This window comes from Biomphalaria glabrata, chromosome 4 (assembly GCF_947242115.1).
Source record: "Biomphalaria glabrata chromosome 4, xgBioGlab47.1, whole genome shotgun sequence".
Taxonomy (NCBI): Eukaryota; Metazoa; Mollusca; class Gastropoda; family Planorbidae; genus Biomphalaria; species Biomphalaria glabrata.
Window position 1 is genome coordinate 50,565,752 of NC_074714.1, and position 15,698 is coordinate 50,581,449.

Sequence of the window (15,698 nt, forward strand, 5' to 3'; positions counted from 1 at the left end):
CTAGGCTGTTATTGACTTATGTTGTTTAAACACATTTTTACAAAGCTTATATCAACTCACTGGTAAAAAAAAAAAGTTTGTACGCGTTATTTCTCCCACACCCAATCTCGGATAAAGCTGAAAATTAGCACAATTATTTCTTTTACCTGACAACAGAATTTTTAAATTAAAAAAAAACAACCAATTATTTAATTAAGTATTAATTGATAATTAATTATTTTGTTTGGTAGGCTACAGGTATCGTGAACAAGGGAAAGAAACTATACTTATACTTAAAATATAGGCTACTGATGTGGTGGTATAAGCTGAATTAGTCCCTTGTATAGGTCATCGTCTGAGCATTATATATAGTGAACAAAAACGTGAAAAATAGAAACAATAGATAACTATACAACCTTTAGGTTCATAATCTCTTCGCTAGCAGAGTGGTTACCGTCTTGGCTTGTGAAGCCTGTGAAGGATTTAAGCCCACGAGTTCGAAATCAGGTCGTTCACTTTTTAATTTTTTATTTTCAAAAATAGGCGTACATTTAAAAAACGATCACCCAGATACCCCGTTTTTTCTTCCACACCACTTTTCAACTGGTGCAGACAAGTGATAGGGTCATAGAGTATTTAGAAAGCTAAAAGCATGAAATTGCGCTAAACAAAAACAAGTGCTAAAACTATTTCTAATCGCACAGAGTTATTATATATTGTTAGTCTAGATCTATTACAAATTTAATTTAATGAATAATCCAAACTAATTGATAGGTACTCGTAATATAAGCTTTGTTTTTTAAAGTATTTGTGTTTGGTGTAATGCACAAATTTTAGGACAAATTTCCATACGGACAATAAAGATTATCATTATTATTATTATTTGTGTATTTTGCTTGTTCAAAAATTGTATGACTATAGATGTTAGTGCTACTGGGCGGAAAACATTTAAACTATCTATTTTTTATTTCATGGGTACTTGTATAATTTCCGAAGTTTTCCAGATTTTTGGAATTAGGCACGTTTTAACCAGTAGTTAAATATGTGGGAGAAGGTAAAGGATATTCTACGCTGATATTATAATGCAGCTATTTTTACTGAATCTTCTACTCAGCTTCAGACCCTTGTTTACAATCTGCACCATGCCATTAAATGTTAGTCAAAGCAAAAAATACTGCAAACTGCAAAAACTCTACAAGTTGCTTCCTTTACACGTGTTTTATTTTACTGTTTTAGAAATTTCAACACGTTTCCAAAGCACGTAATTAAACATTATATTCAAATTAATTAAAATTACGATTTTACTGTAGATGTATTTATTTATTTGTACCAATTGAGAGTTCATACAGTGACACAAAGCCTCTATAAAGTCTATCTACATGTAGATATAAAACACATAAAGTAAACCAGTTTTGCATGTAACATAATGCGTTCAATTATCGTTGCATTATTATGAAAGTAGGAAGCCTATAGACCATTAATAGAATGAATTATATAGATACACACCATATGTCAGGCAATATATGGGCCGGATCGTATGGTAATGCCAGGGCCGATTCATCACCCAGTCAGCTTCTGATTGTGTCCATTGCAGTATTCCATCCATCCATCCCAGTGGCGTTACAGCCCATGGAGGGCTCTGGCCTGCTTCAACACATCCTTCCATTCAGATCTCTCCTGGGCCTTTCGTCTCCACGCCCTAACCTCAAGCTGTTGCAGATCTGCTTCCACATCATCAATCCTCCATTGCAGTATTAGACCGGCTTTTTCTATAATTTTTTCTCCTTGCTGGCGGCTAACTTCTTCACCTCGTAGCTAGAAACACCGATACTCAAACTCCCTGCCACGAGAAGCAATCATTGACTATCCACGGATTTTGACTCTGTATTCCTTGAGAGAGCTTTTTAAGTGTCTTTGTATTTCTTGTGTTGAACCCAGGCCTTACAATGGCGTACAGCTACAATTGCGCCAATGGATTCATTGCTCCCGGGCGTTTTAGGAGCCCACAGGGGTCATTGAAACAGTCTTTTATTTACTTTTTATGAAGACGTGAAAACACTGTTCCAAAGTGCTGATAAGTTGCTCGTGCATAATGCACGCAATATAAGAATATTTATAAGACCATACCAGGAATGATGACAGGACGGGTGGCTGACCAACTAATTCCTTAATCTTTATTTTGCATTTTTATTTGATTCGATTATTTTAGATTTAGAACTACAATCAAAATACGAATTTTTTATTTCTTTTGACCATTGAAAAATTAATTGATAGCCTTTGCGGCCCCTCCCTTAGCTCCCTGGGGGTGGGGCGAGTTTCACAGTTTGATAAGCGCTGAATTAAGGGAAGAGTAAAGTATGTAAGCATACACTGAGTGTTGTCTGGCCTCCATTGGAATATCTTTTGTCAATATGTGTAGATCTATGCCATTAATCTTCGGACTCGAAGCCTTATTATGTCTAAATGATAGTAAATGTAAATATGTTTAGGGCATATATAGGCCTACATACACGTTGACTCAATATGTTTTTTTTCCATGCTCTACTCATACTTCTACTTTAGAAACGGGTTGGTGGCACCCTCACACTTTTGATCGAGGCTTACGGGAAGGCCTACCTAGCTACGCTACTGCGATTGCCCAAAATTTATAAGGTATCACTGGTGAAAAAGTCTAGTTCTAGACCTCCCTATCTATTTTCACGTACCGGTACAGTATAATTTGCAGTGCCCTAATTAAGTCTCCTTGATATTAGCTTACTCAAACCAATAATAAGTACAGCTAAGCTAACTAACATTTTAATTACGTAATTTTTTTTATCTATTGTTCACAATGTCACCAAATTTATAAACGGACTTAACTGACTTAACCCAATTAAAAACATTATTATTTCGTTTCTGTGATAAGTTTAGAAACTAAGTCTAGTGGTGAATTTTTAATTAACTCTGATATTTTAGTAGAAAAAAGGGGCAGTAACTCTTTCAAGCGTCCATTAAATATTTGCATTTTTATATTGTGCATTTTCACATTATAATTTTATTATTTAAAAATTTCTTTACTGAAATTTTACTTACACCATTATTTTTTATGTATTAACAATTTCTTATTTGTACTACATGTAAGTTAACCTTCTAATATAATCTAGATTTTATACAAATCGCATTGAAAAACATTTCGATCTAGATTACACTCTCCCGTTGGCCGCCAACGTTTGCGAAATGTGGAGATTTGAAGTCCGCCATTAATTTTAGTGCCCAGATAAGACGATTTCATGCGAATGTGATTAGCTACGTTGTTGTCACAGGGCCATATATTCGCTTTTTGCAACAACAATAATTAATTAATAATTTAATTTAGTCTAGTCACTAATCCACTCTATTATTATATCTAGATTTAGACTTATAATATAAAACTCTAAAAGATTACTTGATCTAGAATCTAGATTAATTCTAGATCTAGATCTAGATCTGCTGCTTTTAATTTAACATGTCATGTTTATTAATGCTAGATCTAGAGACAGAGTCTTCTGAGCTCTATTTTTTTTCTGCCTTTGAGCCCTTTGGAAGTCTGAACTGAAGAAGGTTTGGGCAAATTCTTGAAGTTGGGGAGGTAGACAATAATTTTTGTTTAAATTAATTACATTTTTAAAATCATTATCATATAAATAATAGAATAGATCTATCTGTATGTTTTATAACATGCAAGTTGTTACAAATAATTAAGCTTAGCAGCCCAAAACTGATATTATATTAATATTATATAATAATATTAATAATAATCAAGCATCATCATCATCTCTCTTAACAATCATACATAAAGTATCATTGTATGTTTTGTAAGCTCTTTTGTCTATAAGTATAATTCTATAACTATCATCTTTGCCAATTAGAACATTTCTTCAGGCCTTCAGCTCTTCTCTGAAACTTTCTCCATTAATATTCTTTATGTTTTCTTGTTGGCTTCTTTCTCTTACCCTAGACTAGAACCTTCAATGAAGTCCAGTAGGGAGTCGGCGCCGATAGGCCCCGTTCATACCGTTGGTTGTTAGAAAGGCTTTTATCCAACAACCAGGCCTGGACATTGGGATTCTTCATCCCATGTCCTGTCTAGACTAGAGCAGTTGTAGCCAATGTGACTTTCCACATTTAAGTATAATATAATGTTAATATGATAATATGAATTATATGTTGTATGTTGTTGGCCTCAGTGACAGAATTCGCTTACTAAGTTACTTCTTTTAAAGCTTGTTTAAGATTTAATGTTTAATCTGTAGATTGTCAACATATATATTTTAAATATTATTTTATTTGTTTCATCATGTTAGATAAAGCTGCCAACTCATGCAGATACAAACAGTTTAATACCACATACCGGTATACTTTGACCTGGCAATGGAGCAGACAATAACTATGATGACTGAAGAAGAAATACCAGAAGTTGGTCCCAATGACATTGTTATACATTTGGTCAACCCATACAAATGTGGTTTGTGTGAACTGGAGTTTTTAGAAAAGTCTGTCTTTAAGGTAATGAATGCACCAAAGACTAATAATATATAATTCATTAGCTTTAATGGCTTTATTATATATATCTAGATTTTTTTAAAGATGAAGACATAAAAGGTTTTCATGTATGTGTACTATTTTAATAGGAGCACATGTTTTCTCATTTGGAGCAAATCAAACAAGAACATCCGAGCTCACAAATAGTTATGACAGTAACTCTTCCTCCAGAAACACCTGGAGGTGTCACCGTCACCAGAGATATTTTACAGCTTGGCGAGGATGGTTCTATCAAACAAGTTTTGCAGGTTGATAGCTCTTTCAGTTAATTACAAAATCATTTCATTGTATCAATTCCGTTTTAGTTTTTATATTTGTTAAATGTTATGATTTTAATGATTAAAACCTTGCTATTTGTAGTGAAACAGAAGTAGAGTAATCTAGATATATTTAGATTCTTTTGAGAACCAAATCTATTAATAAATGTTGATGCATCTACAGTCTTAAGAATAAAAATGTTGGTTGCCACCAGTTTTCTATTTGTACTGCTTATAGTGTCCCATATTGCCTGAGACAAAATGAATTAATTTGGTTACCCATAGATACATGCCCTAAATCTGTCACAATGCCACTTCCTTAAATTCCACTTTGTAATCATTCTTATAGTAAAAAAAAAAAATTGTATTTTGAGGTACTCATGTAGGCCAGGTTAGGATGTCAATAGGAAATCCTAAGTCCTAATCGTGTCCATGATTTTCATAGTACTACAGTTAATTGTCTCTAAATCAGTTAAGGCTCTGATTAACATGAACAACTAAATTAAGACGGATATGCAGATGACTTAATGATTTTAAAAAAAAAAAAGTAATTTATCTTTTTTAAGATAAAATAATTATTGGCTAATGTAAACCATTAAAATTAATTATTAAACTTTAAAAGTAGGCCTCATATTATTCTCATAATTTTTTGCTATCCCATATTTTTTCTATTGCATCCTCTTTTTCTTATTGAAATCTCAATAAATAAAGTATTGTTTTGTTTTTCAGCCTACTCTGAATATGACGCTAAATCAAGTGTCCCCATTAAGAGAGCTTGAAGAAGCAGGGGTCCTCAAATTAAACCTACCGAAACCAGAAGAGATGGTTCCTATGGTTCCTAAAGCTCCACTGCCCATCATCAGACCATCAAATAATGTTAGCGCAATGAGCCTAGTTGAACCCCATGTTCAAACTGTTGAGGTTATTCAAGAAGGTTACCCTGCAATTGTTAGTACATCTATAAAAGAGGAGGCCCAAATAGTTTCTACTATGTCAGAGATAACTGAAAACAATGACAATTATCTCACCTTTGCTTTTAAAGGACCCAATGATGAGATGCAACATATTCAGATTATCAAACCTGAGGGTACCAAAGCTGGGGACCTAATGCTAGAACTTAGTAATAATTCTAATGTTGTAAAACGAAACAATCGAAATGGCAATAGCAAACATAGCAGTTGTGATATTTGTGGTAAAGTATTGTCCACATCTACCAATTTACTTAGACACAAGATGTATCACAGTGCAGAACGGCCATTTGTCTGTGATGTTTGCAATAAAGGCTTCAAGGATGCTTGCAACTTGAAAAAACACACTATCATTCATAAAAGAATTTTTCCTTGCTACTTGTGCAAAAAATCCTTCCTGCGAAAATCTCTCTTGGCCCTTCATTTGCGCCGCCACGAGACCAGAACTGCTATGGTAAAAACTGGCAACAGCACAAAAGAAGTCACAATCAGAACGTTTGTTGATGATGATGGTACCAGAGTAGAGGAGATGAGCATGTCTGCATTAGGAGGTCAGACTTTTGAATACAAGCCACGAATAGTTAAAGCAGATCCAAGTGAAATTGACCAGCAAGTTAAGAAAGAAATTAATGATCAAACCAATGGACAGGCTAATGGTGTGAGTTTGTCTGCGGGATCAGAGGCTCAGCATTCAGAGATAATTGAAAATAAAGAGAAAAAGCCAGCTGGTCAGAAAACTATTTTTATGGTGACTTCTAATGGCCTCCAGGAAACCATTATTGAAAAGCAGACAGTGCAGGAAGAGGGTCAAGGTAGCTCAAATACAAATGCGGTCGATGCAATCGATGTTGATGATATGCCTGACTTGAAGATTCCTGAAGTTCCAGAGGAGTTTGTCAAAATGTATCAATGTGGCCATTGTGCGAAAAGGACGGTACAGCGTGGAAATATGATGAGGCACTTAATCCACCACTTAAAAGAAAAACCTTTTGTCTGTGACCAGTGCCCTAAGCAGTTTGTGGACAAAGGTGAATTGGTGAAACATAAGAAAACACACACAAAGCCCTACAGGTGTCCTCAGTGTAATGGAGCCTTTGCCCACAATGCTCAGTTACTAAGACATTTGGAGAGTACCTGCCTTGGAAATACTGAAGAACTCAATTATACTGTACTGGAAGATGGTAAGACTTACAGATGTGATATCTGCCGTATTGAAATGAAAAGATTGGGTAACATGATCAAGCATGTTGGAACACACAGTATGACCAGTGGTAGAGCAAACTGGCACCACCGCCAGTCAAATTTCAAACCCAAAAAGTTCACTCCCAATAAGTCTTTTGAAAGTGCTTCTAACAAAAAGATGGAAATATCTCCTTATTATTATTTTGACTTGAATCATAAAACGTATATTTGTTGCTTCTGTTCCCGATCATTTACTATGAAGTCCAACATCTTGCAGCATGTCAAGATTCATACCAAAGAAAAGCCTTATCCTTGCATGGAATGTGAACAATGGTTTGAAAGTACGGCTACTTTGAAGAGGCATTTAGATATCCACACAAAGCCATTTAAGTGTGACATTTGTCCCCTGGCATTTTCTCGTAAAATCTTCCTGGACATACACAAAAGAAAACACAATGAAAAGGAGAAAGATGAAGAAACTTCAGATTTTGGTCTCCTTGAGGACAAGAAAGGATATTACTGCAAACATTGTAACAAGAAGCTTAACAATAAATACAGAATGCTAAATCACATCAAGCTTCACCTCTCTGATCGCACGCATGAATGCCCCACATGCAACAAGTGTTTCAGCTGCCAGTACTTGCTACTTAAACACAAGAAAGTTCACGCCAAACCATTTGCATGTAAAGTTTGTGGCGCAACCTTCACCCGCAAATTTTTTCTCATTTTGCACAGGAAGAGAGCTCACCCTAAAAAAGTATTACCAGTGGTGAAAACACCAGACTTACAATCTCTTGATGACAGCAATGCCAGCGGAGAAGACAAGCAAATTTTCCCTTGTGCTATTTGTGGTGCCCCATTCTCCAGGCTTGTCATCAAGATGAATCATGAGAAGAAATGCTATGAGGAGAGCAAGGTGATGGTCAGACTATCTGAGGGCAAAGGTTACAAGTGTAAGATCTGTGGTAAGGTTGCCAGTCTGAAACATAACTTGATGGTCCACATTCGTAAGCACACAGATGTTCTCAAAGTGGAAAACACCGGGAAAATTATTGTGGGAGAAGCATATTCTGACAAATTTGAGCCTGCAAAGTCCACCTCTCTTCTTGCTGACAAAGTCAATGCTAAAGTTAACAAGCCATCTGTATCTAAATTCAAACCTTTCTCTAAAGTTATTAAAAGAGCGAGGGAAGAATCAGACAGTTCAGACATTCTTGAAGTTGAAGATATTCAAGATGCTGCTTTCGAAATGGACAAAGAAGGTAGATTTCAAAGAATACCAGGTGGATACACATGCTTGGATTGCAGGAGAAAATTTAATGACTACGACGCTTTGATTGTGCATTTAGAATCTCATGGTGACAGCTCTGAAAAGCAAGAAAATGACAAAGAGGAAAAACAGGCGTCAATAAATAAGGCTGAAAAATCAGAAGCATTAGAGAAAAAGCCAGTGTTGAAAATAATCAAGTGTGAAACCCCATCTTCACCAGCAGAGAATAAGGAAACAGAAAACTCTACCCCAAAAATAAAAAAAGAAGTGTCTAAAAAGAAAGCAGCTACTCCGACAAGTCCTGCACTAGCTTCTAAAACTAAACAATCCGAAGAGAAAGTTGAGACACCAACGCCACCTAGAAGTACAAATCGACCAGCTAGAATTCAGAAAATGCCTTCTCGGTTTTTAGAGTAGGTCCAAATCATTTATTCCAAGTATGAACTAATAAAATTTATTCATTTTAATTGTGACATTGAATACAAAAGATCTACAGATGGCTGTTTTGAACAAGTATTTTTTGAATAACTTGAAATAATTTTTTTAGTTAATCCCATTGATCATATTTTTGTATTTTATGTTTTATTCTTGTTGAACTTAATATTTACTCCTTATTCAGTCTTTACAAATGCATGAAATTCTTATTCAAATATGTTGCATCATTGAAATATTTCTTATGGTTGTATACAGTCTATCCTGATACTCCTGACAAGCTCTTCACATTAGTTAGACCATGTACATTATTTATGTTGAGACCAACACATTGACTTGCATAGTGTACAGATTGTATGTACTTCCACACTACCTGTTGCTTCATTATTGTATTCATAATTCTGCTTTGACATTTGTAGACTTGTAATTCATCCATGGTTCTGATGGTGAAGTCAACATGTATCTGTCCTAGTTATAGCAGTGACAAGCCATTGCAACTTGATGGCCTAGTTATAGCAGTGACAAGCTATTGCAACTCGATGGCCTAGTTATAGCAGTGACAAGCCATTGCAACTTGATGGCCTAGATATAGCAGCAACAAGCCATTGCAACTTGATGGCCTAGTTATAGCAGTGACAAGCCATTGCAACTTGATGGCCTAGTTATAGCAGTGACAAGCTATTGCAACTTGATGGCCTAGTTATAGCAGTGACAAGCCATTGCAACTTGATGGCCTAGTTATAGCAGTGACAAGCTATTGCAACTTGATGGCCTAGTTATAGCAGTGACAAGCCATTGCAACTCGATGGCCTAGTTATAGCAGTGACAAGCTATTGCAACTTGATGGCCTAGTTATAGCAGTGACAAGCCATTGCAACTCGATGGCCTAGTTATAGCAGTGACAAGCCATTGCAACTTGATGGCCTAGTTATAGCAGTGACAAGCCATTGCAACTCGATGGCCTAGTTATAGCAGTGACAAGCCATTGCAACTCGATGGCCTAGTTATAGCAGTGACAAGCCATTGCAACTTGATGGCCTAGATATAGCAGCAACAAGCCATTGCAACTTGATGGCCTAGTTATAGCAGTGACAAGCCATTGCAACTTTATGGCCTAGTTATAGCAGTGACAAGTCATTGCAACTCGATGGCCTAGTTATAGCAGTGACAAGTCATTGCAACTTGATGGCCTACAAGAAATTGAAGATTGTTGTTGGGCAGCTACTGATTCTCTTTGTTGTAATTTTTATTCATGAAGTTGTACTAGAAATCTCTTGTAGAAAATTGAACTAGGAAGTTGTTTTTTTTTTTTTTGGCTTCAAATATATCATGTTGTTAACAGTACTATTGTGTTGCTTCTTTGTTAAGGTGTTACATGAGTAGTAGTTGGTGATGTTAATGTTAAGAAGTTATTCAATGTGCCATAATCTCACTTCCCCTTCTTTGAAATGTTCAACCTGGTGTAGTTAATAAATTATTAATAAAGTTAGTTCTCTAGTAAACCTAACAGTATGAAGTATGCAGATGACCTATTTCATGAGTGTCATGTCACTACTTCAGTGGCCTTCACCTTGTGTATATGTCAAGTAGGCTACTCACTAAAGCTGAAGACATACTAAAATCTTGATGGTAATAATCTCAAGTTCCTAGGTATTGGAACTAAAACTTTTTGAGTAGGCAATGTGTCATCCTATACTCTACAACTAATCAAGTACAACTGCTAGGACCACTTCACAAAAGTGCTGTGGGGTGTCCAGAAATGAACATTCGCTTTTAACTATTGTAATAATTGAAATCTCACAGTGAATCAATCGAAAACAGTAATGTTTTACGTGTTTCGGATGTTCCTTCAGAGTTGAAGTTGAAGAAAATGTACTTCCTAGTCCAAACCTCCCACTGGACGACGGAGGATGGTAGGGTATGCACCTGGAGCCATCGACGAGTCCGAACGACAGTCCAGTGCGTGCTCATACCAGGCAGCCAGACATGGTTTGTCCTGGGTAAATCAACATTGGTGGTCAGACAGACAATGAAACCTTGGTAGTTGGGTCTACATTTTACACATTCAAATATCTAAATATTTAAAAAAGAAACTTTTTTTTTTTGTTATAAGTTATCTTCAGAGAAACGTAATTACGTTTTCTGGCTTCTGTCTTTTTATTCCCCAAATGTTTTGATAACTCGTTAATTTTTCATCCTATCCAATTTGTACTGTTAAACTTTGCTATTAAAACATTCAGTTTATAACAAATTTTCATTAAAATAACCGTACCAGCATATATAGTAGCTCTGATTATGTCATGGTATGTAGAACATTGTTTCCTACAAGTGTGTTATCTTTTAGCAGTGTAGAAATTGTTTTCAAGGGGTATGAATACTTTTATTTGGTCGATCAATTCTAAAAAAAAATGCAGCTTTTAATATCTAAATATGTCTCATCTATCTAATATATAAAGCACAAAGTAAGGCGTATGTATGTATGATATATATTTGATATTTTGGGATTTTGACGCTATTTAGGCCATGTTGTGCCCATATACCCTCAATGGTTATTCCCCCTTCTTATTTCATGGGCTAAATTTTATACTGTTTAGTCATTAAAAACTAGGTCCATTCACAGTTCAGATGGTAGAAATAGTAAAAATTTATTAACTTAATAAAAATCTGTTGTAAATATTATATATTCACAGTTTCTTTGCCCTATCACAAATCAAACTTTTGTAGTTAGTCCCACCTCACGGATAAAGCCATTATTTTCCCAGGGTCAACATGTATGTATGTATATCCCGCATAGAAATCAAAACCATTTGACCAATCTTGATGAAACTTGGCATAAATGTTCCTTAGGCTGAGACCGTCATCGCACAACCGGGGCCCTAAAAATAAAATACCTAATTGTATCTCTATTAAAGAGCGAAAGGTTTAGACAAATCTGGTAAACCCGGCCGCGCTTGCCGTGCCCACTTTCGAAGCACCAAATACGTACCGACAGGCTACCAAAGTTATACGAGAGTGGACACATGATAGATGGTTGAAATCCTGGGATGATTCCGAAACTGCCAGGGGAGTCTGGCAGCATATGCGCCACCCTAACCGAGAGGACTCGTGGTGGAGGCCAAAAAAAAGGTCGATAATAGTGCAGTGGCACACGGAGCACTGCCCCATTGGTGCATTTTTTGCCAGGTTCCGGCCCAATTTTGATGCCCGTTGCCGACACTGCGGGGAATCAGAAGGTCTAGCAAGAATGTCCGCAGCTCCGCGAGCTGCAGGGAGACGTACCCAATGGTCAACTAGTTTTGCATGGAGGCTATGAGGCACTACGCCGCACAGCAGAGTTTCTTACCAGGGCACTACGGGAGACCTATGTCTCCCTGCCTTATGTCACCAATCGGAGTTCATCTCAGGTAAACCCAGGCCCGCATCCCGCGGGTCATGTTCGGTTAGTTTAATTATAACTCTCCTTCAAAGAGACTTGAAGATACAAATCTGTATCACTTTGAAACGATACGTTGAACAAGGTGCAAGTGCTTCAAGAAAACGGAATAATAGGAGTGTGAGTGGATAAGTGTCATGTTCAATAAACAAAAACATTATCAAGTAAAACGTAGGCCTAAGTAACATTATCAAGTAAAATGTAAGTAGCATTATCAAGTAAAATGTAAGTAGCATTATCAAGTAAAATGTAAGTAGCATTATCAAGTAAAACGTAGGCCTAAGTAACATTATCAAGTAAAGCGTAAGTGAAAAGATTTTTACAAGAAGTTACCGTTACAGGCAGTGGCGTAGCAAGGTATCCGTGGGCCCGGGTTCAAGAATATTTTGGTGGGCCCCTCTCCCTCAAATAAGACGAATGTAAGCAACTTAACGCTGACTGCGCTTACACTTTTGTAGCCTACTCGACAATAAGCTATTCTTATCTCCCTGTAAGTGCTGCAACCCCTTGGCGTTCTTTTCCCGTTAAGAAACACAAAGTAATTTGTGGTAACAGCTTTAGTAGCCTACATCGAAATATCCGAATAATTCCTTGATGACCAACTTGTGGGCAAAGGTATTTGAGTGTATTGCGTCATCGGAGATAGCAAAACAGTTGTTTTTTTTTTAAATATGCTAATTTGATCAACTTTTAATATGTCTTGAGTGCTCTCAGAAAAAATTGTACGGATTGGATCTCGATAAATTTGCTAGCACTGCATTGCCCAAACAGGTCTGTAATCTCATTTTGAATCTGTGGGACTTTGTATTCCTGTCAAATTTCAATATTAATAACAATTTTAAATAAAACCGGGTTAGAGATTTTTGTATATATATAATGGTGTTAACTTTCTTTAAGAACTATGAACCAAATACTAAGCATTAGTCAGAGTTTCATATACATATATGTAGGGGGAAGGTGGGGTGAAATGTCACAAGGGTAAGTTGTCACAAACACTATATCGATATAATGTGATGCGCTATCAAAAATGTGAAACTACAGCTGAGATGTTTACGGAAACATTTACAAATAGTTATAAAATGAAGTCGATACCTTTTCGCATTTTAAAATTATCACGATTCATTGTTTTTGAGTTTCGGAAAGTGGAATTTTATTTTTGTGTAATTTTGTTGAAAAACACTTATAATTTTGAGATGATTGTCTAACATTACACTGTTTCATATCTCTGTGTATTAGTTACACATTGAAATTAGTTTTTTTTTCAAAAAGCTCGACCCAATAAAATGTTATTAAAATAAATGTTCTGAAAATTGTACCGTTGTGGGGCAAGTTGTCACACAGATTGGGGTAATTTGTCACAGTTGTGACAACTTGCCCCAATGAAGATTAAGCATTTTGAAAACAAATTTTAATATTAATATTTGTTTATTAATAATTATTTGTTTTATTGATTCCTTTTTATGGTGATACCTAATAGATACCTAAATAGTGTTAAGCGACTTTCTCTTTAAATAATGCTGTTTACAAAGGTTATGCCAGCATCAACATACAGAAAAGATGTTCTCCTAGCGCAACATTTATTTTAGGAAAGAAGTTACCTAGTCCTACTATTTAGATATGTTGGAAGTCGGTGCATTGCTGAAAGAAGTGAACAGATATTTTACAAATATTATATAGAAAAAAATAAACATTTTTTTGAAGAAAAACCTACAGCTTTTCTTGTTAGGTCCAAAACTTTTCAGAACCTTCACATATATATCATTATTTCACGACGGCCAGTCAAGGAAACTACTACAAGAACAAAGTCTTGACTTAATATGCTATTTCTTTTAGACATAGCAAGATATGGTGATTTTTTAAATGTGTGACATTTTACCCCATGCCTGTGTCAACTTACCCCGGTGTGGGGCAAATTGTCACAACCTCAACCCAGCCACTTTTTTGTTGTATAACTTTGATAAATAAAGAGATAAAGTTTGTTTCATTTACTCTAATTGTTGTCTGAATGTTTAAGTTACAGCATGTTAAGTTTGGTGAGAATCAATGAATTCTAAATATGTTTAAAACATCAAAATCTGAAAACTGTGACAACTAGCCCCACCTTCCCCTATATACCTTTGGATAGATCAGCTAAGCTGTGTGGAGAGGGGGGAACTGCTGTGTTGGGGACATCGTTCCGACCACATGTACTACACAGGCATTCATCTCCAAAAGACACCATTCCATGATCGTGTGTTTGTAAAAATATAATGGTGTTATCTTTATTTAAGAACTATAAACCAAATACTAAGCATTGGTCAGAGACACTATTCCATGATTAATTTTGACATCTTTCTATCTTCCACATCTTTGTTCTAAACCTGCTCCCTAATTTGTTTTCGCCTTCCATAGTAACACAACAAACATTTCAACTTTAACGGTATATATGTCACTTACTCTGCTGTTTAGTTTTCTTGCTAAATATTTAATGTTATTATTTTTTTTATATATATTTCTTTAGATTTAATCTCCTTTTTTTTTATTCTGTTGTAATGATTACATTGACATTGTTTTTACGTAATACAAAGACAACAAAACAATGCGATGAAGACTTCCGAGGACGCTGTCGTCCTAAATGAGTATCTACTTCATTAGTTCGGATTCAAAAGTTTTAGAATCACAACTGTTGTGACAGTTTTGTTATTTACTTCCGGGTCTCCGTGCTGTTTAAGATGTTAGACCTCACATTTTAAATACAGAAAAAAAAAAAGAAACAAATTGAGCTTTGAGAAAATTGAATAATTCGTGAACATCAGGACTTACGTATCATACTTTGCGCCATTATTGCTACTTCACAGGCTGTGGGCCCCTAATGGTCGTGGGCCCGGGTTCATTGAACCCCTTCGCGCCATGGATGCTACGCCACTGGTTATAGGCCTACATTTATTTAGATCCAAAACTTGAAGAGTACTTCTTACTAGCCTATCATGTTTTAACAGCAAAATTGATCTGAGGACCTGAGTCAAAAGAGTTTAATGATACTCAGTAAATTGTAAGAAATTAAACAAGTGACTATGTAACGAGAATGATACCCATTTGCTATGTGTACCGTGAAAGCGTAATGGTTGCTCTATTCCAGTTAGCCTGGCCGTCTAGCAGCTCCCCTAAAGAACATATCCATGATAAGACCTGAAAGATACGCCCGATTGCTATGGGTTGCCTGAATCATCAAGAAAAACTAACGACTTAGCTAGCAGAGTTTAAGTCACTGATTAATTAACATGCATGACTAGATTGACATAGCCTATGAAATGCGTAGAACTTAAATGTTTTTTTTTTAAAGAAACGGTTGTACTCTATTAAAGATGGAACAAAAAAATGATCAGATTGTGCATTTATCTTCGACTCCTTGTGTTCCTAAAATTCTTGCCAAATTTTATTTATTTCAGTTTTAATTAAAAAAAAAAATGTTCCCATGCCGGGAATCGAACCCGGGCCGCCTGGGTGAAAGCCAGGAATCCTAACCACTAGACCACATGGGAGACATACTGAATTGTGAATAGTAATTATTATATACTTTAGAACGTTATCATGCATCTTCAGCAGTATTAGGTTATTTAATTTAAGATATTAGGTAG

At 35.8% G+C, this 15,698-nt stretch overlaps 1 protein-coding gene and 1 non-coding gene across 5 annotated transcripts; one reads left to right on the forward strand and one right to left on the reverse strand.

The window, feature by feature from the left end:
* The first annotated feature begins 2,937 nt into the window (after window positions 1–2,937).
* LOC106063519 (zinc finger protein 62 homolog) lies at window positions 2,938–9,992 on the forward strand. 4 transcript variants are annotated; one of them, XM_056027792.1, is made up of 4 exons: window positions 2,938–3,095; window positions 4,302–4,503; window positions 4,629–4,787; window positions 5,526–9,992. In XM_056027792.1, exons 2-4 carry the CDS (start codon window positions 4,369–4,371, stop codon window positions 8,631–8,633), a joined length of 3,402 nt encoding a protein of 1,133 aa, XP_055883767.1. In that variant the 5' UTR covers window positions 2,938–3,095; window positions 4,302–4,368; the 3' UTR covers window positions 8,634–9,992. The 4 variants fall into 4 exon arrangements, with proteins under 4 accessions (XP_055883767.1, XP_055883770.1, XP_055883768.1 ...); XM_056027795.1 differs by lacking the exon at window positions 2,938–3,095 and adding an exon at window positions 3,194–3,256; XM_056027793.1 differs by lacking the exon at window positions 2,938–3,095 and adding an exon at window positions 3,273–3,586.
* A 5,538-nt stretch (window positions 9,993–15,530) lies between these two features.
* On the reverse strand, window positions 15,531–15,602 carry Trnae-uuc (transfer RNA glutamic acid (anticodon UUC)). The gene has a single exon. It is a non-coding gene; the product is annotated as a tRNA-Glu (tRNA).
* Window positions 15,603–15,698: the final 96 nt, after the last annotated feature.

Coding starts and splice junctions, on each gene's coding strand:
- LOC106063519 (XM_056027792.1), top strand. CDS start 4,369: ATGGAGCAGACAATAACTATGATGACTGAAGAAGAAATACCAGAAGTT. Junction 4,504..4,628: donor TAGAAAAGTCTGTCTTTAAG/GTAATGAATGCA, acceptor CTATTTTAATAG/GAGCACATGTTTTCTCATTT. Junction 4,788..5,525: donor CTATCAAACAAGTTTTGCAG/GTTGATAGCTCT, acceptor TTTGTTTTTCAG/CCTACTCTGAATATGACGCT.